General features: G+C 43.4%; 3 protein-coding genes and 1 non-coding gene across 4 annotated transcripts; 2 read left to right on the forward strand and 2 right to left on the reverse strand.

Moving 5' to 3' along the window:
- Window positions 1-364: 364 nt before the first annotated feature.
- atp13a1 (ATPase 13A1) lies at window positions 365-7,349 on the reverse strand. The gene is made up of 25 exons (XM_088357979.1): window positions 6,831-7,349; window positions 6,518-6,607; window positions 6,180-6,443; window positions 5,876-6,031; window positions 5,737-5,806; window positions 5,554-5,660; window positions 5,090-5,219; window positions 4,945-5,000; window positions 4,744-4,870; window positions 4,529-4,666; window positions 4,336-4,456; window positions 4,067-4,224; window positions 3,832-4,007; window positions 3,656-3,766; window positions 3,437-3,562; window positions 3,263-3,365; window positions 2,551-2,744; window positions 2,387-2,483; window positions 2,117-2,301; window positions 1,884-1,998; window positions 1,608-1,804; window positions 1,399-1,541; window positions 1,213-1,324; window positions 950-1,093; window positions 365-880 (listed from the first exon to the last, which is right to left on the reverse strand). Exons 1-25 carry the CDS (start codon window positions 7,182-7,184, stop codon window positions 770-772), a joined length of 3,585 nt encoding a protein of 1,194 aa, XP_088214105.1. The 5' UTR covers window positions 7,185-7,349; the 3' UTR covers window positions 365-769.
- Window positions 7,350-7,630: 281 nt separating this feature from the next.
- chchd5 (coiled-coil-helix-coiled-coil-helix domain containing 5) lies at window positions 7,631-8,579 on the forward strand. Its single transcript, XM_088358005.1, has 4 exons — window positions 7,631-7,773; window positions 7,951-8,091; window positions 8,163-8,314; window positions 8,393-8,579. Coding segments are annotated over exons 1-4 (324 nt in total). The 5' UTR covers window positions 7,631-7,771; the 3' UTR covers window positions 8,422-8,579.
- Window positions 8,580-8,899: 320 nt separating this feature from the next.
- lmx1al (LIM homeobox transcription factor 1, alpha-like) lies at window positions 8,900-23,326 on the reverse strand. Its single transcript, XM_088357996.1, has 9 exons — window positions 22,786-23,326; window positions 21,718-21,809; window positions 20,332-20,524; window positions 11,060-11,292; window positions 10,811-10,974; window positions 10,621-10,698; window positions 10,429-10,549; window positions 10,142-10,297; window positions 8,900-9,934 (listed from the first exon to the last, which is right to left on the reverse strand). Exons 1-9 carry the CDS (start codon window positions 22,824-22,826, stop codon window positions 9,777-9,779), a joined length of 1,236 nt encoding a protein of 411 aa, XP_088214122.1. The 5' UTR covers window positions 22,827-23,326; the 3' UTR covers window positions 8,900-9,776.
- trnar-ccu (transfer RNA arginine (anticodon CCU)) lies at window positions 10,000-10,072 on the forward strand. The gene has a single exon. It is a non-coding gene; the product is annotated as a tRNA-Arg (tRNA).
- Window positions 23,327-23,430: the final 104 nt, after the last annotated feature.

Genomic DNA, 23,430 nt, shown 5'->3' on the forward strand with positions numbered 1-23,430 from the left:
CACTAGTTATTAGCGAAACAAAATTGTTTGCAAAAGTAAATGGCATTGACCTCTGATTAGATGCAATAAAATGAAAAAATACCGGATTTTATCATGCTTTTAGTCTTAGCTTTGGCTTCATTGCACGTAATAACTTATTAGTGTTAGTCCCTTTTAATTTCAGTTGCTTTTTTTTGTTTTGAGTAGACCGATTATCGTCAAATAATTTCAGAAAAAAAACATTCCTTGCTATTATGGGCACATCAATAACAATATTCCTTTGGAGATAAATGAAACAAGATGAATTTTTTTTGCCTTCCATGTGTGTCCTCGGAGACGTTCAGACAAATCTGCGATTGAGAAAAACAAACACTTGACAGGCCTATTTGTTTGTAAGTCTTTTTATAAGTCTGTTAGAGATGTCTTTTCACTTTTTACAAAATCAAGAAGAGTAATCAAAACGGCTCGTTAATTCTCTTGGAGAATGCCCCTCTTGTGTGTCTTGAGTGTCACTCTGCTGGCACAGTCTCGCACTCCTCTCAATACTGCTCTTCGTGGCCTTGTGTGGTTGTGGGGAGGAATAGATGCAGTTTGGCAGAAAAAGAGGAAAAAGAAGAATGCGTAGCCGATGGAAATACGATAAAGGGGGCGGGGTTCGGAGGAGCGCACTGAAGGAGTGGAGTGTACAGCACTGAACCCCCAACACCATCTCACTTCTCTTTCTTCCTTCCCAAAGTCTTCTCTCCCTTTAGAGTACATAAGGACCACGGGTGCTGATGGCAAGAAGAGATCAAGAAGGCACCCTCAGAGTTCCTCTGCCAAGCAAGAACTGCAGCACACGGTCCACAAATAGAGCAGCAAAAAAGTCCACCACCAGCACCTGGGCGATGATCATTTTGAACTGTGGGGGAGAAATACAGCAGACTGTTATTCCGAAACATCTCATAAAAAATTATTTGTGTCAATTCACCTCAGTCGGAATATCAACGAGGGCAAACTGTTCATTGAACTCGGGCGAAGAACCCGAAAGAAGTCCCACAATTGCTAAGCCAGACAGAGCGATGCTCCATAGAAGTGGTCTATTCTCAGTGAGAGACTCCATGAAGGGGTGACCCTATGCGAGAGGATAAATATGGAGTCATGTTGTTATACTGTAAAAGTAAACAGGCTGCATTCTGACAAGAGGCTAAAAATGTGATGAGCTGTCATACTCCGAGGAACCCGTATCAATACCTTGTAGTTGATGGCAAATGTGGCCATCTGCATCGCCATGGACATGATATAGACGGTGCTGTTGATTAGACTGGGTTCAAACTCTTTGTACAGATCCACAAACTGATCTTCTCTGTAAAATACAAATAGAGAGAAATGCAACGTTTTAGCTTGTAAAGCAGAAGCCAAGCAGTTTCCGTTTCTTACCTCGGCGGACTTCTGCTCTGCGCCTCTTTGTAAAGAAAGACCAGACTGCAGAAGTGGACTGCAAACTGCAGCAGCACCGTCAACACGGTATAAAGATTGAAGATGTTGGGTAAGGGCCGCTCCCGGGACAACGTTTTCAGCGGCTGAAGGGCGGAAAAAGACATCAGCGACATTGCATGGGTGTGTATTTCCTGAATCTAAATTCGAACCTTTGAGCGAGAGATGAAGAGGAAGCATCCAGCCAACAGCAGACCCTGCAGGGTCGCCTGGAAATCGCTAAACTTGACCCCCTCCAGGTAGAGCACAGACTGGCTGTAGGCGAGCACCAGGGCATTGAGAGCGAGGATCTTAAACATCTGTAGCGTTGTTACCAGAGTGCAACGGCCTTGTTTGATGACATGACAGACTGGACAGAGAGCGAGGAAAGGAAGCCATTTTAGGCGTGGAAGCAGACTCAACCGTCTGTTGTGATGTTTGTTACTCACTGCACTGAATGGAGGACAGTTTGGAGGTGAAAGGGGCGGCGATGGAGGCGTCTCCCAGTTTTACGATTTGGACCTGATCTTCTTCAAGTTCCCGTAAGACTTGACTTATCCTCTCCTATAACAACAACAACACTATTATCCAAAAATCAATAACAAAATGAAGCCACTCTTTGAGATGGGGGAAAAAAAAAAAAAAAAAACGGTATCGCAAGGGCGATGAAATTTAAGGACACCTTTTGTGCTGCCAGTTGTTCCTCTCTTTGCGCCATCATCCTCTGCCTGGCACCTCTGGACGTCGGTTTGCCTCCTGCGTTGACAGGTAGCGAAGGTCGAATGTCAACGGCGGGCGCCTCCTTCTCTTTCCCTCGTTTCCTTTTTTCCGGCATGCGCTCGGGGGCGTTGGCTAATAAAGCTACACCTGTGTAGAAAAAAAAAAAAAAAAAAAGAAAGAAACTTTTAATGACAGCCAGTCTAATACGGTCACGTATTTTGGACATTCGTACCTATGTGGGCATGTTTGAGAGCGCCGACATCGTTTGTACCGTCGCCGCACATCAGCGTTACGTAACCCAGCCCCTTGAGACTGGTGACGACAAATTCCTGCGGACGTACAATTTCTCACGTTATTCCAATTGATCTCAACCTCATTGCGTGTCTTCGGTCTTACCTTCTGTTTTGGGCTGACTCGTGCAAACACTTGTACGTGAGGCAAGAGGGCGTGCAGGAGTCGGGGGTCACAGCACAGTCTGGCCAGCCCCTCCCCGGTTACGCACAGGTCGTACTGGTGCACAAAGGAAGAGACGGAGGGAGGCGGAAGGGGTACGTGCACCGTGCCGTCGATGGACTCCCACTGCCACCCGCCTAGGTAAAACATGTCATATGTTGTTTGTATTTTGACAGATTACAAATATTTGTGTGCTTGCATCAAGCTGTTTGCTGACTATTTCAATTCAAATTTACATCAAAAGATCACAAACTGAAGAAAATTTCAGCTTCGGCTTCCAAACGTCCGCTAGCTTCATGCTAACACATCATGTGAAACACAATTGACAGGCTAACGCATAGCATCGATTTTGCAGTATCTTCAAACACAAATGGTGTAATAATTTATAGAGAAAGATGAAAAATGAGTTCTATTACTGCAGCTTTGCCGGGATGTGCTTCCTCAATTTATAGGTGTGCGCCACACTGCCCCCTGGAGGCCAAAGTGTGTACAGCAGTAGCAGGGCAAACATTTAATTGTGTGTATAAAGTGTTAAATTTGAGTTGCTATGTTTAATAAAAGTTTGCATTTCTGAATAATATCATCATGAAAATCGAAATGCTGAATATTATCATGTCTCAGAATGTTGTGACTGTTAAGTGCATCCGATTCCTACCGTGGGCCGACTGCAATATAAGTGTTTGTTCCTTTTGGAGGAAGTGGAGCTCTTTGGCCACATGGCACGCCGTTAAAGGGTTGTCCCCTGTGATCATCACCACCTGAAAGCACAAGAAGAACAATCCTCAGTTCCGGAACAACAGTAGCGAGGAGTTGTGTGAACTTTGATCACATGATGAGATGCTTCCTGGATCTCTCTGATGACCGCTTTGCTGTCGCTCTTTAGGGGGCAGGTCACCACCATGAAGCCGACAAAGTTCAAGTCACATTCTAAGGAATTGCGGTTCATCTCCCGGACCTAGAAGGAGAAAAAAAAAAAAAAAGGTCTAAACATTTTCAAACAAAACATACGATACATTCTGGACTTTTTGAGGAGAGAGCTAGAACAAACCTGTTGATGACTGAGATGTCCCATCTCTTTGTAACCTAACGCAAGCACTCTCGCTCCTTCCCGGGAGATTTCCTTGTGCACCTTATCGTAACTCTCAGGACGCTCGGAAAACTACAACCATGAAAAATCTTTTTAGAAGAACTCAGCTACACAATTGAGACAAATTTCACACGTACCATCGCTTTGAGTGTCTCTGGAGCGCCTTTAACGGTAGAGATGTAGGAGAGTTCAATGGACCCCAGCTTCTCATAGGAGGCCAGAACAGACATCCTCTTGAGCGCGCTGGCAAAGTGGAAGCGCTGATGGATCTTGAGGCCTTGCGTCTTGATGCTACGTGGGAAGACCTTTTCGTCTGGTTGGGGAGATAATTATCAGCCGAGCACTTCATTCAGGTCCTTATAAAAACTTCACCTTTAGTGAGGCTCCAATCAGCTGCAGTCAACATGGCCTTCTCCAGTGGATCTCCAACCAGTTGACCGTCATCGAGAGTGACCAGCGAGTGGCAGGTCGCCACTACCCGATGCGTCTCCACTGGGATCTCCGATACGGGCATCACCTCTTTCCCTTCCCTGTTCAGTTGATACAAATTAAAAAAATACAACGCAGGAGGGAACTTGGTGATGTAACCCAAATTTTGAAGACTACTTCCACACACGTATAATAAAGACGGAGATTTTTACCTGAGACCTGCAACTCCTCGCACCACCAGACTATCGCTAGTAAGTGTTCCCGTTTTGTCAAAGCAGCAGACCTCCACTTTCCCCGCGAACGGAATCCTGAAGGGCTCGGTACAGAAAACATCTAAGCGAAAGCAAAAAAATGAAAATGAGCCTCTGCAAGTGTGAGAAGGAGTGTAAATGAAAACTTGCTTACATAGTTTGGCTAAGGCAATAAGCGATGTGTTCACAGCCAGGGAAAGTTCGATGGGAAGTTCCGGTGGAACCACCGAGGTGAGAATTAAGGTGCACTCCAAGAAGAGCTTGTAACGGTTCCTGCTGAGGTCCTTTGTCCCTGAAATAAGACAGATGACACTCCAGATACTACGCAATCCACTCAGACAGAATAAATCAAGATTCTTTCAACCTCACCTTCCACCCACACGTAGGCAGCGGCTGCGATGGCGAACACCAGGAGGAAGAGGATGAAGATGAAGGTCTCCAGGTTGTTTGCCGTGACCCTCTTCACACCAAAGAGGATGGTGCGCAGAAGTTTACCCTGCGAGCGAACATGACACCAGATTAAATTCACCGCCAACTCTAACCAGCACTCCTGATGAAGAGGAAACACACCTGAGAGGTGTAGAATCCGGTCCGCAGTACGTAGGCCACGCAACCGTTGTCTACGGCTGCGCATGCCAACGAGAAGATACACAAAGGTGAGATGAAATGACTCGACAACTTTTATTTACAACCAGAGCAAAACTTCTTCGCTTACGTTTGAGTCCAGCACTGGCCTTTAAAGGAGGGCTGTGCTGAACCACTTTGGTCCCGCCGGAGATGACGTGGAGCCGAGAGTCCGCTTGAAGGTCGAGGATTTGACCGGGGTCCAAGTCTTCTACTGGCTCCTGAACAAAGCCCGCAAATGTCAGCAGTTATTGCAATATCAACCGAATAAACAACTTCCATTCTTTTCACAACACGAATTTACTAATCATTCTGGCAGTACAAATTAATCCATCTTGTGATTTATTAGTTCAGAAAAATGATGACGAAACCATATTAAAAAAAAAAATGAAGCAATATCATGTCATTTGTTCCACACTTAAAAATAAACATTTTATAGCGCTTAACTACAGTTTAAAATACTTTACTTAAAATATATAACAAAAACTCATTCGACGGGTGAATGAGCTCATCCTCAAATTTGTCCACCCCCCCAGAACTTTGTCATCTTCTTACCTTCATTTGAGGCACAGACTCTCCAGTCAGCATAGCTTCATCCACGATGCAACGACCGCGGAGTAGAAGCACATCGCACGGTACCAGGTTGTCCTGTGGGGAACGTCCTGGAACCCGAACCAATTCGCATCAACTGTCCACTCAGGTTCAGAGAACTGCTGACAGCGGAAAACAGTCGCTTACCGATGGAGACAAGGTCACCTGGGACGAGCTCGTCACTCGAGATGGGCCTCCATTTACGGTTCCTATAAACCTGCCAGAAGGACCCAAGGTTAAACTGGAACAGTTTGTAGATATTAGGTAGCGTGGATGGAAAGCCAACCTGGATCATGTACGGCTTGTTCCCCATGCGCCGGATCTCGGACATGTTCCTCATTTGCTGCTGGACCAGCGAAGCCTCGAATGCCACCAGCATGAAAAGCGTGAACACGCTGTAGTACCAGTACTCGTCCAGACACCACAACCCCACACAGAACACCTGAGGGATGGAAAAACAGGTGATGGCTGTTTTTAAGTAAACGTGAACAGTTATCATCATATCAAAATAAAACGCAACGATAATTTTATTGACATGGCAACTAAATGTGCTTCGTGTAACCAAAACACCTAAAAACATTCCCACAAACCTGGAAGACAAAAAATGGGGCCGTGGCTCTCTCCCGAAATAGTTCCAAGAAATCAGGAACCATCATTTCGGCGCGATTGGTGCCGTAGCGCTTCTCAGCCGATTTGAGATCAGCTTCCTCCTGGTAGCCACGCCACAACTGGAAGTAGCCCATCGGGTGGTTGATGGGGAACGCGATGGGAAAGAAGCATTTTTTTTCTTTGTGGTCAAAAGTGTAGCGGATTTTCTGAAACTCAAATGACAGTGTCTTGTCTCCATTTTCATCCTGTGGAGGAGGGAAAAAAATAAAATGTAACAGAAGAAAACTAAGAACTAACTGGAGTCCAGGTCCATACTGACCTGGTCCCTTTGTAGTGCCACAAGCTCAGCAGAACCATTATTGGGGGTGGGTACAACCTTTGCTAGTGTCGCCTTATTTGGGTCCAATTCCTGTTGGTGAACATTCTTTGAGAAATCTTAAGATTTTACATTGTACATTGTAATAGTAATGATAACAAATTTCAAATATATGTGTAATAACATTTCAGAGGTAGAAGGGGACTTCTACTCTGATATTTTTGATGGATGCTGATCGACTGTGATCTCCATGAAGATGACAGCGTTAATGTCAATGGAATATGATCATTTTAGAGTGTTTTTTGCTTCTGTTTACCTTTGAACAAGTGAGCCAACAGTGGGCGTGCACGGACCAATAACCGGACAGTGCCGTGAGGACGTGCGCGATTCCGATGGCAGCCAGAGCCAGGAGGCCAGCCTCCGGATACTCCGAAGCACCGTACACCCCCAGCCACACGTACAGCCATCCCGGATAGAGGACCGTCAAGAACGGGAGGACGGTGCCGTGTAAAAGCCGCGGCCTTCGCCTGTACAGTGTTACTGAGCTCACCAGCTCGTCACCGGTGCCATTATCATGCTGGTTGTGGCTCACAGAGGGGGCCGTCAGTAGCTCGCCCGGTCCACTGACGCCGTCCGCGGTCATTTTGTCCTCTTTTTTGGCGTCGTTCATTGTACTCTGCTCACCCCCTGGCCCCCCTCTGTTATCCACCGCCTCCCGGTCGTGTTGATACCGGTAAAAACGCAATTGTACCCGCGGAACGTTCCTCGGTGATTCCTTCCTGAGCCCAGTCTCTCTCTATGGTCCCTTTTCATCAACCATTGTTTCCGCATACGTCAGCGCGTAAGATGCGCACGCATACCTTGAGGCGTGAACCACTGAAATCAAAGGGGTTTGAGCTTTTGTCCAGGCGAACTGTACATATAAATTTCTTTACATATATATTAATCATTTTAATTAAACAAATAACATGTTTGGTTTCAAAGTAAATAAAAAAATCAGGGCTCTGTGTCTTTAATTTACGTGTCGTCATCGCCAGACCCGGAGCTAAATTGGGCAATTGACATCAAGCTCAACCAATAGGATTTGAGATGGTGTTCTCTCGCCGGGTTTCCATCCAATCAGAAGGAATATTTTCTGGTTTCTATCCAATGGGCTTACATGGAGGCGTTCCCTTACTCCACATACATGGCGCCACACGGAGAAGGCAAACCTTGACTGAACTGGGTCATTGCTTCTAACAAACATAAAATACTAAAATGTAAGTCATTCATTTTAATATTTTTCTCGTGCAACTATTCAATATTCATATTACCCGAAGTTTTGTGTACTTGTTGAGTAAAATATATGAAATTTGCTTTATGCTGCAAACCATTCCAGCAAACTCAAGTTATGTATTTCCAATTTTGTGACAGCACTGCTCTCTTTTTCCTCTTAGGCAAGCGGCTATGGATATCACGGCAAAGTACTGCCACAAAGAGATGGACGCCTATGGTACATGTGTGGCTTCCAATCCATCAACATGGCAGGAGAAGTGTCATGAACTAAAAATGAAGGTTGCACAATGCACATCATCACAGTAAGGCCTATTCAACCCGTGTCACCCCCAAACTACTCACTTGTTCTAAAATCCTGATTTTGTCCTTCCAGCCCGGTGATCCAGAAGATCAGACAAGACTGTTCCAAGCAATTTGTGGAGTTTGAGAAGTGTCTGATGGAAAATCAGGGTACACCTGCCTCTTGTTCAGCGCACGTGACTCGCTTTCTTGGCTGTGCCGAGACGGTGGATCTCAGTGGAGTGGGTAAGTCAGTAAAGGTGATGTAGCGTCTCGGGCGCATTATTAAAAAGTTTAATTATTTGCTTATTCCTTTTTTTCCAGAGATAAATCCAGTACCTGTGCCATCGTAGCGTTCAACCATTTCAACCCTGATCCTAAAGCGAAGATTCTCCTACTTGTTCTGTTTTTGTCAACTTTACATACTGTAATTATTTCCTATTTTCAAATCAACTGTTACTTTTGCCTAATCATGGTCGTATTTCATTAAAAGTGGAGTATGTCTTACTCAGCCAGTGGGGGTTTCCATCTTTTGTTTTCAGCTCCATATATCATCATCTTCGGTGCTGAGTCAGAGTCAAATATTAAACCAGAATGTTGCACTCCCACACAAAATCTCCCGACTACTCGCTGACACCGAAATAGGGAGTTTGGGAAGAAAAGAGCTGGAGGAGGAAGCCATCTCAGAGAAGGGAGTTTTGTTGAGTTATGATCTCTGTGCCCACCAAAGAGAACAAACTAATCTTGAATTAATATAACATAGTGGCGAAAAGCGCAGGAGGCAAGCCAAGCATTGTCAAAATAGAAAAACAATACAAGCACGCCGTAGCATGAAATTGCAGCCTGTATTGAATATACAGCAACATGATACATTCAAAGCACGTCACAACATAAGATTGCAACTCAGCTAACACGGCACAAATAAGTTACCCTCACAAAATATCACTGTAGAAATGCGCACGTGTCCAATTTAGCAGCTAAAAGCATCGCTAGACCTATTTTTTTTCCCCCCTTTTTTAAATTGCACTGCTTTCTGAGCCCGTTTCTGCTTTCCTGTTTGTCTGGAAGCTTTGCGTTAGAATCTACACTGTGACAAATAATCATGCTGATCACAGAAGGTACAAAATGGCTACCCATCTAATTTGTGATGAGAGAAATAAATATATATGGAAAGAAACGACTACAATTATATACATCAATACAGTCACACTTTTACATTTGGAGCTCAGTGTCCGGGGCAGTACGCGACCTTTTGTTGGTGGAAGTGGTTCACTCCTTGTTGATTTAACTATAAAATAAAGTTAATAGTCTCTCGTCAACCCTGTCTCCGAATAAGGCGCCGTAAAAATGACCCTGTTGTGGCGTCTCAATGGGTGGGAAAAAAATTGAAATGATCATTTCATATGGAGGGTCGCTTCAAAATATTTCTTCACATTTATAAAACATTGATTAATTTGAATTTTATCCAGTGTAATATCCTGAGTTACATCTCAGGTCAAACATACACACACAAAACCTGAGCGCAAAACTGTCCTCCAGTGTGTTATGAAAATTTTTCTCGTTGTCTCTCAGAGACGTTCTCATCATTGTCAGAGACGGCAAATTATTGGCCAACAATTTGTAAGCGTTATTTTTCCCTTTGTCATTTTAGCCGCGTCTCTTGAGGTGAGATTTGGAAGAGGAAATTTTGGCCGAGTGTTTCTAAAGGTCACGAGGTGAAGTAGGAATTTTGCATGGAGTACAGGCGGTCGATGGGGTTCCCCACCCGCGCGGCCAGGAGGCCTCCCTCGCCTGCTGCCAGGAGGCAGTCGCCGAGATGACCCAGACTGCCATCGCTGTCCAGGTCGTGAAACACAGTCTCGGAATCTGTAGAGGAACGCATTTGTGGTGAGCGGTGACTTACTGGACCTCACCACCAGCGTCTCCTCACAGCCTCAGTGGCCTAATGGATAAGGCACTGGCCTCCTAAGCCAGGGATTGTGGGTTCGAGTCCCATCTGAGGTGCATTTAGCGCCCCACAGTGGAAATGAAGTGTATTATTATTCTAAAATCTTATCAAACTCTTGATCTTACCGTATGGATGAAGCTGCTCGTTGGGCAGCTGAGGCGGAGTGAGTCCGTGTCGGAAGGGTTCCCCGCCGTAAATGTTGGGGTCCAGGGTAAGTAGCTGCTGTCGAGGCAGAGAGGGGAATCCCAGTATGCCGTCCATGCCGTGACCACTTGAGCCATCTATGTGGAGATGAGGAAACCAACACTTAAAATGTATGGATTAAATGGGGCCCAATAGCTAACCCAACATGGACTCAATGCTTTATTTAAGATTTTGCCGGAACAAAATGGAGGAAAAATCAAGTGTTTACCCTCGCTGTCGTCATTGCTTTGACGTCCCCCTCGATTTGCGCCCCTCCTGGCCCCTCCCAGCTGTTCCTGTTCCTGCTGCTGTTGTTGCTGTTGCTGCTGTCTCCGGGCAATCTTTTTCATCTGATTCCAAAAAAACAAAAAAAAACACTCAAGATTTTGAAGATGGATTTTGCAAACTCTAAAAGTATTACCTTTGCTCTCTGGTTTTGAAACCACACTTGCACAACTCGCACCGTGAGACCCGTCTCAGCAGCTAGCGTCTCTCTCACCTGATGGTTAGATTTACTTTGTTTTACTTAATGAAAAAAGGAAAATAAGTCTCAGATTCATATCAAGTCACACTCCCACTGTAGTTTGAAAACCTTCAGCGTGCCCTCTCACCTTACGACAAGGCTTGGCCGATACCTCGAAGGACGCTTTGAACGCGCGCCTCTGCTGCGTGGTCAAGATTGTGCGTGGTCGCTTGGAGCGTTTGTGCTCCTTGCCCTCATCGCCTCCTTTGCACCCTCCCGAGCCCCCGCCGCCATCTTCATCCTCACTTTTCACTTAATAAACACGAGAGACATAAATATTAGCGGTTGCCTCACAACCTTGAGGTTCTGGGTCGCAATCTTTTTCGGCCTTTTCTACCCGATTCCGTGGGCGTGGGACTAATTGCGGCGAGCATCTCCCTCTCCTTCTCGTAGTCCATGCGGCACAGCAGCTGACCTTCCTTCAGCACAAACTCGTCGCCCCGCTGCAGCCGGCGTTCGCACTCGCAGCAGCTGAAGCAGCCCAGGTGGTACACCTGGCCCAGCACGCGCATGATCAACTCGGAGCGGCCAATCACCTGCAGGCAGGAGCTGCACTTCCTCACAAACAGCCTGCAAACACACACACAAAAACAGAAGGGGTTGCACACATGGTGAGGGACGCCTACATATTGGATGTAAAGTCGAGCATCATGAGGGTCAAGGAGCTGAAAGGAGGTGAGGTAATTAAAGATGGAGGCGTAGACAAGGAGCCCCTCAACACTTTCCCACTCGTATGCAACGATTCCTGAGATTAGCGTCGTCTCTTAATTAAAGGCCGTATAAACATTACCCAATTCACAGAGCGGCAAGGTGAACATCTGCTATACAAGGAATTACTGTACTGCTGAGTGAGAATCTGTTTCAGTTGTTGTGCTTCATTTACATCTTTTGGAGAGTAGATGGCAGTAGTGAGCCTGGTAGTGAATCGCTTTCACGGTGGAATTTTTGGTGAGATCAGCTGAATGATTTTTAAAGGCATCTGTCATTTCACGAATATTCTTGAAAAATAAAGCGGAAATTTAAAACCAAGCTCTACCTAAAAAAAAATGCACTTAAAAGTACCACCAACATGACATTAGTATAGTAGGCCTAAGTGTTCATGAAACTAATGATAATTGCAAGTTCCCTCACATAAATGCACGTTTAACCAAATTGTGGGAAAATTGCATCAAAATGTTAAATACAACTAAACTCAGGCTGTGACTTTTTCTTTAGCGTGAACTCGAGTACCAAGTACAACATTGTTCTCAAGTACCAAGTACAACAGTGACAAGAATCACTGCAGCCTCAAATTAACTATGCTAATTTAATTTAATTTAGACTAATATTAGCTAACTAACCTAGACTGGTCACAACCATCCCACTCACATTAACTCCATGGACAATTTAGACAATCTGTTCAATGACTCGAGATTCAAATTCTGAACTTCAGACATATAAGGCGGACATGCTAACCAATACATCACCATGCTCATACAATTCAATATTATAAAGCTAGCCTTAGTCTACCGTTTCCTCTCGCTTTCCTGTTTTTATCCCTCCACCTCTTCATCCCTTCATTTCCAACCCCACCATCACATCACAAACTCATTCCCATTCACCCGCACCTAATTCCCCGCCATTAGAAAATTCCTCTCAAATCCCCGCTCTCGCTCTCGCTTTCCTACAACCTCACCCACCCTGCCTCCATCCGCCCGATACCCCCCTCCCTACCCCACCTTGGTATTTTCTGCCAGCATTCCCAGTTCGCCCTCCCAGCCCGCCGCCCCCAGTTCACTGAAACTAATAAAGACGGGATTAATTAGATTGTTGTTTAAACAGGGCGATGGCCAGACAGACGCTGTAAACTCATAACCAGGGATTGAGGATAGCATGGGGTTAATCTCTAGCCACTCACTTATGCACACTGAGCCACGCACAAACACTCGAGTATCAATACCTATTCTGATGTGTGTCGCTATACCACTAACGCTCCCGCAACCATCAATCAAAGATTTGGGGTTTCAGCGGGATAAGAGCGCCAGAGATCTAATTTGAGCCAAAAAGCAGGAACTAGATACAAACCGGGATAAGGCGAAAGGGAGTACTGGCACGAGAGTGTGCAAGGGGGAGGAAGGCACACACAAAAGTGTTGTTGCTCCCTGACTGAGTGCGAGGAAGGTGTTGCTGCACAAATCTGGAGCCAGGTCTGCACATTAGAGCTCCGAATCTGTCATTCCGTCTCAAACGCAGCTGCCACGGCTAATCTCTTCCATTCCATCTGCCAAAAAGTATCTCCAAATTCCCCCAAATGACTGCGTTTTATGGTTAAAGTACTCACATGGTGTACCTGAAGGTTGAGATTGCAATAAAATAAATTTCAATTAAAACTCTATGACCTGACATTAGTACATGGGGAAAAAAAAGATCTACGAAAGTAGGACTGAGCGGCTTTGCTGGAACCATGACGGAATATCCACCCACAATTAGTTACAAATAAATCATGCGAACAACATCACCCACAATTAATTACAAGTAAATCATGCTAACAACATGGCAGCCTGTTCACACTGCTAATGCTAGCTTAGTATTTCTAGCGCTATTATTTTGTTGTCGCTGACGAAGCTTTTTCTGTTACTATGATGACGACACATGTTCATAATAGCATGCCGTTAACAAAAAAACATGTTTGAGAAAAACTCAAGCACATTAGTGAGGGCTTAAGACTAATGAAGGGAGGCTACATTCAATTATTGCTAGCTAAAAAAAACGTAGCATAAAGATAATTCTGATGCAGATCTGTAAAGAACCTATTCAAAAGTAAGACTGTACAGGTTTATATTAAAAATAAAAAGTCAGTGCTTTGTTCTCTATTGCTATTTCTTTCTAAAGTGACACTTCCTTTCACCCGAGGGACAAAACACTCCAAAATGACGACGATCGCTCGACATGAGACCGACCGTGTTAAGTCTTCACATTCCCTAAATAGGGGCGCGCGCAGCATGGTGGGAATTTACTCAGCACAGCAAACGGAGGCAACTAGGGGCAACTGCCCCAGAGGGGGGTCTGTAAGTAGATCAGTCTAATCCCCCCCCTAATAGAAGTATCATTCACACCGGCCATGACAGGGGTGCAACGAGCGGCTAAAGAGCAACCGCATGCAGGGGCCATTTTGGGATTTTAAACAGCATACCTGACTACATCCGTCCTCATGGGAATAAAAAAAAAAAAAAATCTAACGCCACTTAGATCATACAATTGATGATTTAACTAAAGTAGTCCCTAAGATGTTAAATGAAAGAAGCTAGGATTAATTAGTCAGTACAGAAACGATCAAGGAGAATGTGGTCAAACATAAGAAAAACACTTTTCGGGAGGCCTGCAAATGAACCTTTCTTTGTTGGGTTACTTCTGTGATAGTGAGCGTGTTGTACAAGCGGCGTGTCAAACATGGTGAACATGAAAGACGGAAGAGAACAGTCGACTTTACGAGCGTTTCAAAAAGCTGTGGGCTCCGTGATCATGCGGAGGGGGTTGGAGGCCTTGATTCATTGCATGTACACTTGTTACGAAATCAGAAAACTAGAGGAAGATTTAAGCGATGCACAGCAGTAAACAGATTCCCACTTTTCCCTGCAAATGTTTGAAATTGCCCACATTTGCTAGATTGTCAAATTTACGTCACCCGCCTTTCTACAATACCCGCATCTGATTTGTTTCACGTGTTAGCATTAAGCTAGCAGAGATAGAGCATTGCGTTTTGTTAGCTATACAAGGCTATATGTCGTTATATTGACTTTAATTTTACAGTAAACTTCAACTCGTATGTTAATAGACACCCTGTAGCAAGAACATGTTGGCTTTTTATCTGCCAAAATGTACACAGAATTCTCAGGGAGGACAAAACTGTCTAATACTAAGCAAATTATTAGCTTGTTGTGCAAGGGAGTCAAACTCATTTTATTCACGGGCTGCATTGTAGTCATAGCTTCTTTCGGAGGGCCATTATGACTGTCAACCCAAATAAATGTATGAGCACCTCATATTATATACAGTAAAAGCTAAAAAACAAACTGAAAAATAACTCATTTTCAAATCAGACGAGTAAAAACTGGTCAAATATTTAAAAAAAAAATATATATTATTGAAAGTGAAGACAATTTGCAATTCTAGTAATGACACGAATTTGATGCACAATATCTCTTCGCGGGCCACATAAAATGATGTGGCGGGCCGTATCTGGCCCCCGGGCCTTGAGTTGGGTATGTTGTCGTGAGTCTCGTAGTATCAAAACTACTGATCTTGGTGCTTTTCACATATACAGATGTGAACAATAATAACTATAATAATAATAAAAATTCTGGAATAATGAGCCCCCCAAAAGGTGATTTATTTGTCACAAGAATAATAAACACAAATCCATGAGGGCCTTTGGTACACAGGCTCTAAAAAAACGGGTGACGCGTCGTCAGCCCTTCTAGCTGTATTCCACACGAGACAATGACAATAACACAATCAAAAGACATGTCACGAATGCAGCAATGTCTCGCCTGCAACCACGCAATCATTTCATAAATATGTAGATGTCTCCGAGTCGTCTTTCACAACGATGACACATATTTCAAGTAAACTAAAGTATGGATGCCTACACTAAGTCTCAAACACATCCAAATTGACCAGCCTGCATTTGAGACAAACGATATGCAACCGTTGTACTTTTAAGTCACTTTAGTATCCATTTTCTTATGCATGTGTCTGAGTGTGTGTGTTTCTGTGTACGTGTGTGTGTGTGTGTGTGCACACTTTGGGCGGATATTGCTCTGTGAAGCAAAATGGCTCAGAGCCAAGGTTCAGTAATCACATCATCTCCGTTTATTAAATCTCCCTGCACTGCTTCTGTGTTATTAAAATCTCCCAGCATTCCCCACGATACTTGCTACCCCTGCCACCTCTCACTCACTCACTTACACACACACAGACACACACACACATATATATATGAATACATAGAGTACAGTGACACACACCTCTCACTCACTCACTTACACACTCACACATGGATAGCCAATACTATATACACAGTCACATAACCACCAATGCTCAGTTTGTGGAAAAGCAGATAAGGTGGCCGGGCCCAAACATCCATAAAACAAGGCCAGATGCTGTTGTTTGGCCACCATGGCGTGCGCCGATAAACTAAAATGGTAAACAGTCCTCTTGCGTGAATGAAAGTTTCCGAAATGAGTTAGAAAAAAATTTAATATATGCTATCTTTATTGTCCTGATAAACCCGAGACTAAATCTCTCAAGCCCTTTCTCGATGACGCTGATAAAATCTAAATTTATTGTAGATTATTACAAAACATTCTACCCACCTTAGAACACACATAAAATATTTTTAATGAAGGAAAATATTACTCTAGTTAAATAAAATCGAATCTAGTTTGTGTAACCTGGCCACCAGGGGGCAGTATAATGCATTCATGCAGACACAAACAAGGACGTTTTTCACAACACCTGTTAGCGACTCAGTTATCTGCAGTAATATTTTTTGCAGGGGTTAAAAAAAATAAGCAACTGAGTCTGTCTACATGATTTGTGGCACCATTTGTGTTCCAGTAAAGATGTGATGGTCCAATCCAAACAAAGCACTGATGATTAAAATCCAGCTTGTATTGTGATTTATCTCAGAATATGTTTGATTTTCACCTGATGCAACCAAAAATTAATGCAATGCGCGAGGACCAAGCTCACGTGTGTGTGGCTGTGTGTGTGTTAGTTTAGATAAAACAGTTAATCCCCAGGCCACCAGAACGCAATATCCTGTCTGCCCGCTTCTCATTTCCTGTCTGTCTCAGGCGGAGCGGGAAGCAGCGGGGCAGGGGAGTAAAGGGGGTGTGGGGGGTGCTAAGATGGCGGTGACGGGGGACAGCGGGACCCGTTGCCCCAGAAACAGGAGATGCAGCGATTCGGTGGAAAGTGTCTACGCCGTTCCCCCAAACCCCCCACCACCCCTCCTCTATTCTCTCTCACACTCTTCCTCCTCTTCCTCTCTGCTTTTATTATCTCAGATTTAATAAAGGCGAGGCGAGCAGCTTGTTCTGCCATGAAACATTTATTAGCTGTCTGTTATAAAATTGTTGTGTGTGGGGGTGTTGGGGTGAAAGATGACGGGGTCTCATAATATGCAAAAATGGTGGCAATATTACAACCTCACACATGTGGCTAAAAAGAAATCCACCTTGTCTTCTTAACCCTCTCCATCGAACTTACTCGATGACGTGACATTTGGCCTTTCATAATACTGTCAAAACATTACACATGCCATATTTGGGACACAACTTCACTCATCATCTACTCCAGGTCTGACACGCTCGTTGATTTAAAAGTAACCCAAACTGGGTGAATTAGCAAAACCAGGTTCGAGCGACTGAGCCAAAGCTGTGTTTTTGTCTGTATTCATCGTATTGGGTTGATTTGACCCAGGATGCTGGGTCAAGATGTAGAAAGTAAGTTCAAGCTTCCATCGACACCTTCACGATCTTCACGAGTCAGCCCAGGTTTAGTTGACGCTAACGAGAGCTTGTTGACACGCGCTAACAATATTTCCCCACAGTCCGTGTCAAGCATGTCAGTGAGACAAGAACTGTGGCTAATTAGCCTTGTTCCCAATCAGCCCCCCCACCCCATTGTACTCCCTGCAGGGAACACAAAGCGCCACGAGTGGTAGACGGGGATGAGGCGGAGGGGGTGGCGACATTAAGAGAAAACATGAGATAAGCTGTTTGGTGTCATGGCTGCGATCAATCTCACTGAAAAGGAAATGAGGTTTGGGATGGAGAAATATGATTGCAAAGCAGACAGTGATGAACGAGGTGGCAGACAGAAGGAGAGATGGTGGCTGAAGCCGAAGAAGATAGGCGACAGAAGAACCAAGAGAAATGTTCTTCAACCAGAAGTCAAGTCAAACATTTCTTGACAATAATATGTCGGTACAGTAATCCCTCGCTTATCGCGGATAATTGGTACTGGGCAAGCTAATGAGTTCGCGGAAATATGCTAATTCGCGATCGTGCTAACACGCGAAAACGGACATCTAAAGGAATGTAAACATTTAGAGCAATACTACATTGTCCTAAAAGTTAGACACGTTTCCTGAATTTAGAAGATTTATTTTGAATTTTAAATGTTTTTTTAATTTGGAAAAAAAAATCTGCGATGTAGTGAAGCCGCGATAAAACGCGAAGTAGCAAGGATCACTATTCGTAATCACAGGGGCGGCCATTTTGTTTCCACTTCCTGTCAATTGACATCACTGCCAAAGGGCTCAGGTTCCGAACATAACTGCACAAATTCAGTCTGACAATCACTATGTGACAATTCAAAGCTCTTCTGCTACCTCAAAAGAGGAAAAAAGTCCTCAGCCGGTGGGATCTCCTTCGGTGTGAGTTTCTAAAGCTAAGATGTAGCGTGAGCGGCCTCCACCCCACACAGAGTGAGCTATTAAATCCCAGCTTTGGTGAATCTCCACCCCCGGCGACCTGTTTTTCCACAGGGTCTTGGAAGCTTACGAGGAGGGCTCGCAGGCTCATTCTATCCGCGCTCGACATCATTGACCGGGAAACGACGCTCTTAAAGCTCGCGGCTTGGCGAGGAACCATGCGGCTGACCTACACTGGAGGAAGCTAACGGCTGTCAAGAGGCCCCGTTTACTTAAACAGCACTTTTGTTATGATCACATTTGCCTCGTTCCCACAGCGGTGCTGCAAAATAGCCTCGTCGGAATCTTCCACGGACTGCAGCAGAGGTGAAATTTTAAGCACATCGTGTACTGAAGTCACTTAAAGTAGTTGTGAAACTCTTCTTCGCTTATGTCTGCATGACTGGATTATACTGCTCCCTAGTGGCCGAGTGGAACACACCAAAAGGAGACCAAAGCTATTAATTCTTAAAGTGCTTTTCCCTCGTATCTCAAGGCTCCACTGCAATTTCATTCTAATTTTTCAGAGGGGATTTGTGCCATTAAACTTTTATGAACTTTATAAATGACAAAGTAAATGAGTTCTACATCAAAGTTTCGAGCTTGACGCACTTTGTGAGTGCTCCCGCAAGGAATATACCATATGTCTTATATATAGGTGGAATAATCTAGTTTAAGCGGGAAAGCTTCGACGTAAACATCTGCTCCCTAACAAGACGGCGTATGGATTCACACATGATTCCTTTTTAAATCCCCTCATTTCCATAATAAATGAAAAAACAGAGGAATAAAAATCTCCTTATTTTATAGCACAAAGAAAATGCCTATACTGGGTTCTTCTTTTGTTGTCAATATACTAGAGGACCTGTGAGCCTAAAAATATCAAAAAATCAATACAAACTTTGCCATATTGGTTGTCTTGTATTGTATACGATGAACTACACTTTAATATGTTCCCACAACTTTTTATAAAACAATTCCAAATGCACTCTCAAGATACTGGCCGTGATGTGCGGCACACATACGGACGGGGGAGGCGCTGACGGAGCGAGTGCATGCAAGGAAAACAAGGAGACATTGTTGCTGATTCACTGAAGGTCACAGGCTGCACCGAGTGCCAAGTCTGGCACAGAAACAACCGAAAAACAAGGCAGCAATCCATATGGAATGCATACAGGGGGACTCAGTCAAGCATGCAGCGAATGAGCCTCCGGCTATTAATCTCGGCCTTCTACCACAGTCATTACACCAGGGGAACAACTTTTTCACTCCCTGGAATTAAAAAAAAAAAAAAAAAAAGTTATTTTTGATAAGCTCGTGCTTGCCCCCCAAAGATAAACGTCATACAATGGGACTTTCATCTGCGGCCAGTTCCTCTTTGGCTACGCCTCATTGAGCTCTCGCTGGCTCCTCCAGATGTCAGGTAGAGTGGGAGCTGCTGGATGCAGTCTGACACTTTTCAAAACATTGATAGCGACGATGCGCCGCGCACGCAACCCTAACGCCCAAAGCTCAGGCTCAGGAAATGAGAAACATGCTTGAACATCTGGAATGACGATGGGAGATTTGCATTGTGTGTTACGCCACTTGTTTATTTATGTATGACATCTCCTCCCTGCCTTCTAAACGGAAAAGACAGCATGAATAAACCTGTCGACACTTAATAAAATCCTAACCCAAGTTCCCCGTGCATTATATCCACTTGCAAATCAACTTGAAATATTAAATTTGATTTTAAAGCATATCTATAAACTCCTACGTGGTTCCTCGAAGTAATTAACATAACATCTACAAGTAGGGGAAACTAAAATCATTTAGAAAGGGATATGTAAACAAACAACTGAGATCATGTGGTTGCGCAAGTGTGCACACCCTGTTCAGTATTTATCAATCACATTTGAAATCATGTTAAATGATCGCCATTTAAAATCCCTCCGATTTTCTTCAATTGAGTCTTTTAATGTTGCAAATTACATATATATTTTTTTCTTGTAACTTTTTAATATCCCAAGTGCAAACAAACCAGGCATACAGGTTAATTACACTCCAGTCAACTGACTCTCGAGCTCTTATTTGTTGTGATAGTTAAGTGAAGCATGGGGGTGAGTTGCCCCTGCACAGCCCCCCCACCGGTGTGATGTGATCCTTACTTCTCATAGTCGGGCTTGCAGTAGAGGAGTCGGTCCCGGCAGTAGCACGTGCCCGTGAGCGCGCTCATGCACACCGTGCACTTGACGCACGACTCGTGCCACGAGCGCTCGTTGACGCGCAGCAGGAAGCGGTCGGCGATCGGGGACGAGCAGCCCGCGCACACCTCGCTGCCTCCACCCGAGTAGTCTGGACCTGCATGGGGGTCGCGAAGGGGGACCGAGGCCCACCCGGAACCAAAAAAAGTTACAATCGCACAAAAATCTTTACTTTTACCGCGGCCTACAACGGTCCCGACATATACGACAGTAAAAAAAAAAAAAACAGTCCCAGTCTGATGAAATTGGACGACTCGTGAAATAAGGGTGAAATTCCATCACAAAAATCCTTAACTTAATTGGCTCATCGATTTACAACGGAGCCGCGTCCGGTAAATCGGAAAATAAAATTCATAATTACAATAAATATTTGTAAACGCATACAATTCATTGAAACATGAAACAAAGAATAAAACGAAGACTCTGTACAATTTTATAGGCGCTGCATTACAGTGACAGGTGTTTCTAATATTTGGGTTATTTAGCCGCACGAAATATGCAACTTGCAAAATATTAGAAACAGCCTCCAGGTATAATATAGTTCTAATTTGCTTATGTTTATTGAGTACGCACTGATGGGATAGTAATCAAAATGTAATTTATTTTTATATCCCTATGTGGCTTGAATGACAAAAATATTAGAAACAGCCCTTAGTATTGGTATACTTCGAGTAATCAATTAGTATCGATACACTTCTATGTATTAAAGTAAAAAAAAAAAAAAAAAGAACAAAACATTTCATGGTAAGCAAAAATATTAGAAGCAGTCGTTAATAGTGAGGCAGTTATGGGGTGTGCATTTATTTTAATTCATATCAGTAAAGTATGACAATATGTAATTGGAATTTAACAATATAGGCTATATACCAACGCATAGATTTTCTGACTTTTTAAGTCTTTTCCAGCGAGTGTATTTCTGCACTCTTTGTAATTCTTTTTTTTTTTAATCTTACACGTATACTAGTTATTGCTTTTTATTGCAACGTTTTTATTTATCACGCGTTTTTAGTTTCCCTGTTGGCCTTAGTTGGGAAAGAAATGCCACATTCTTACTATTTATTTAATTTCCTTCGGTATAGTATAATTATCTTATGGTTTATTATTATTATGGATCAGCACCCACGTGGTATTTATTGTGGAGACGGTGCATTGATATAAAAAGGCCCATCGGAGCCAAACTAAAGGAACGCCACGGGGAGTTTTGGGCCTTTTAGATAAGTTGCAGAAGCTATTTATTTATCTTTATTTATGTTTATATTTTGATGCTAGTAGTTGGTCAGTCTCACTCACCAACAAAAGGTGTTGAAGATGGAAGCTGCTGCAGACACGACTGTTGGCTCTCCTCCGTTTTCATGCCTTCTCTCCTTGCCTCAGTGTGGTCGCTGAACACAAAAAAAAGCACACAAAATTATTTTAAATGTTATTTAAAACAACAGCAATACAGCAGATAAAATAAATGATTAGAAAAAAGTACAAGCGATATGATAAGACATTTGAGATGGAACCTGACGCCGGATGAAATCCTCCGAGAATGAAATTAAATTCAAAACTTTTTGTTTTTGACGATACAGTTTAAAAACATGAAATCTGTCATAACAAATATCCAGAAATAAACTGGCCCTCATGCACGATTTTTTTAATGAAGTTCTATTAAATTTGGTACCTTTTTCATGTCACAACAAAAACACGCCTTTTTTAAGATGATCATTTTGAAATATAATTGTTTTTCATAGCGTAACATCGTGTCCGTTTATTCTGACTTTATTCTCTCTTTGCCTTTAACAGCTCAACGGTCGTTAATAGGACATGCACAGCCTGTAATCAAATTGCACTGAACATCCATTTTGATTTTCGCCTCATTATTAAGATAAATATTTAAAGACCATAATTATTTGATGCCGGCTGATGATTTCCCGTTTAATTGCCACATTATTTAAAGAAACAATAAAAAACGATAAAACAAATGAATTATGGAAATTCAAGCGTGATCTAATTTAGCTTCATGACTAACTGGAAGCTTGGGGGGATGAAAAATACACGAGGGGCACATTATATTATGCACTGATAATTGTATGTTGACACCAAACGAGAAAAAAAATCCTACAACTGTAATGAAAACAAAATACACAATTATCAAATAATTCAAAAGAGATAATTTCACAAATTAAATCATTTGAGTGTAGATAAAAATTCAAGTGGAAAGAACATTAAAAATGACTGTTTATCATAAAAGGCGTGCAAAAACTGCGCGTTTGAGTGACTTGCGTAGTTAGCACCGAATTTTGCGCACAAGTTTAAAAAAAAAAAAAAAAACTACTGGCTAAAATGTGCCTTCCTGTTGCACGGATGCTGTCTTACCTTGAGGTGAAACACACTCCTGTTATCTCGGTGGGCAACATTAAAAATACAGTGGCAACTTCCAGATGCGTTCACGGACCGCTTTCACCTGCACGCTCGCTGTTGCTGCGCCTCGCCTAACTAAACATCCATGACGACACAGCACGTCGCAGACAGGCTATTGTCTCTCCTCCTCCTCTTCTTCTGGTCTAGCAGCCTCGCCACCTCTCCTCTGGCGTGTTTTGTGCGTGGGGGGGCATGCATGGAGACAGAGGGAGGGATGTGGACGGATTGCAAGGAGAGGGAGGGAAGCCAAGGTGGGAGACATGGCATTGATTGATAGGAAGGATGTTTGAGGGGTTTGGGATGGGAATCCAAAAGTGCTGTATATGTCGTTATTTTTCCTTAAATAAAAATAACATAACCATTAAATAATGTTTAAAAAGAAAAAAATGAAAATAAATGTAGAAGTGTACAACTCCCAACAACTGCCATTCATAGAAAACAATTTAAAATGTGCTATTTTACTCCTGAAGCGACTGCAGTGGGAGAACAGCGCCCCCATGTGTCCAAACAGAAAACGTGCAAAAATAAAATCACGACGTTTTTTTTTTTTTTTTGCACTAAAGTCCCCCAAAATACACGATATCAACCTTTGTTGACGAG

Source organism: Syngnathus floridae, chromosome 17, assembly GCF_059516105.1.
Source record: "Syngnathus floridae isolate MCC-2025c chromosome 17, RoL_Sflo_1.0, whole genome shotgun sequence".
NCBI classification, from domain to species: domain Eukaryota; kingdom Metazoa; phylum Chordata; class Actinopteri; order Syngnathiformes; family Syngnathidae; genus Syngnathus; species Syngnathus floridae.

Coding starts and splice junctions, on each gene's coding strand:
- atp13a1 (XM_088357979.1), bottom strand. CDS start 7,184: ATGAACGACGCCAAAAAAGAGGACAAAATGACCGCGGACGGCGTCAGT. Junction 4,871..4,944: donor CCGGATTCTACACCTCTCAG/GTGTGTTTCCTC, acceptor GTTCGCTCGCAG/GGTAAACTTCTGCGCACCAT. Junction 4,667..4,743: donor TGCCTACGTGTGGGTGGAAG/GTGAGGTTGAAA, acceptor GTCTTATTTCAG/GGACAAAGGACCTCAGCAGG.
- chchd5 (XM_088358005.1), top strand. Junction 8,092..8,162: donor GCACAATGCACATCATCACA/GTAAGGCCTATT, acceptor TTGTCCTTCCAG/CCCGGTGATCCAGAAGATCA. Junction 8,315..8,392: donor GGTGGATCTCAGTGGAGTGG/GTAAGTCAGTAA, acceptor CTTTTTTTCCAG/AGATAAATCCAGTACCTGTG.
- lmx1al (XM_088357996.1), bottom strand. CDS start 22,826: ATGTTGCCCACCGAGATAACAGGAGTGTGTTTCACCTCAAG. Junction 10,550..10,620: donor TTCAAAACCAGAGAGCAAAG/GTAATACTTTTA, acceptor TTTTGGAATCAG/ATGAAAAAGATTGCCCGGAG. Junction 10,298..10,428: donor AAGCAATGACGACAGCGAGG/GTAAACACTTGA, acceptor ATCTCCACATAG/ATGGCTCAAGTGGTCACGGC.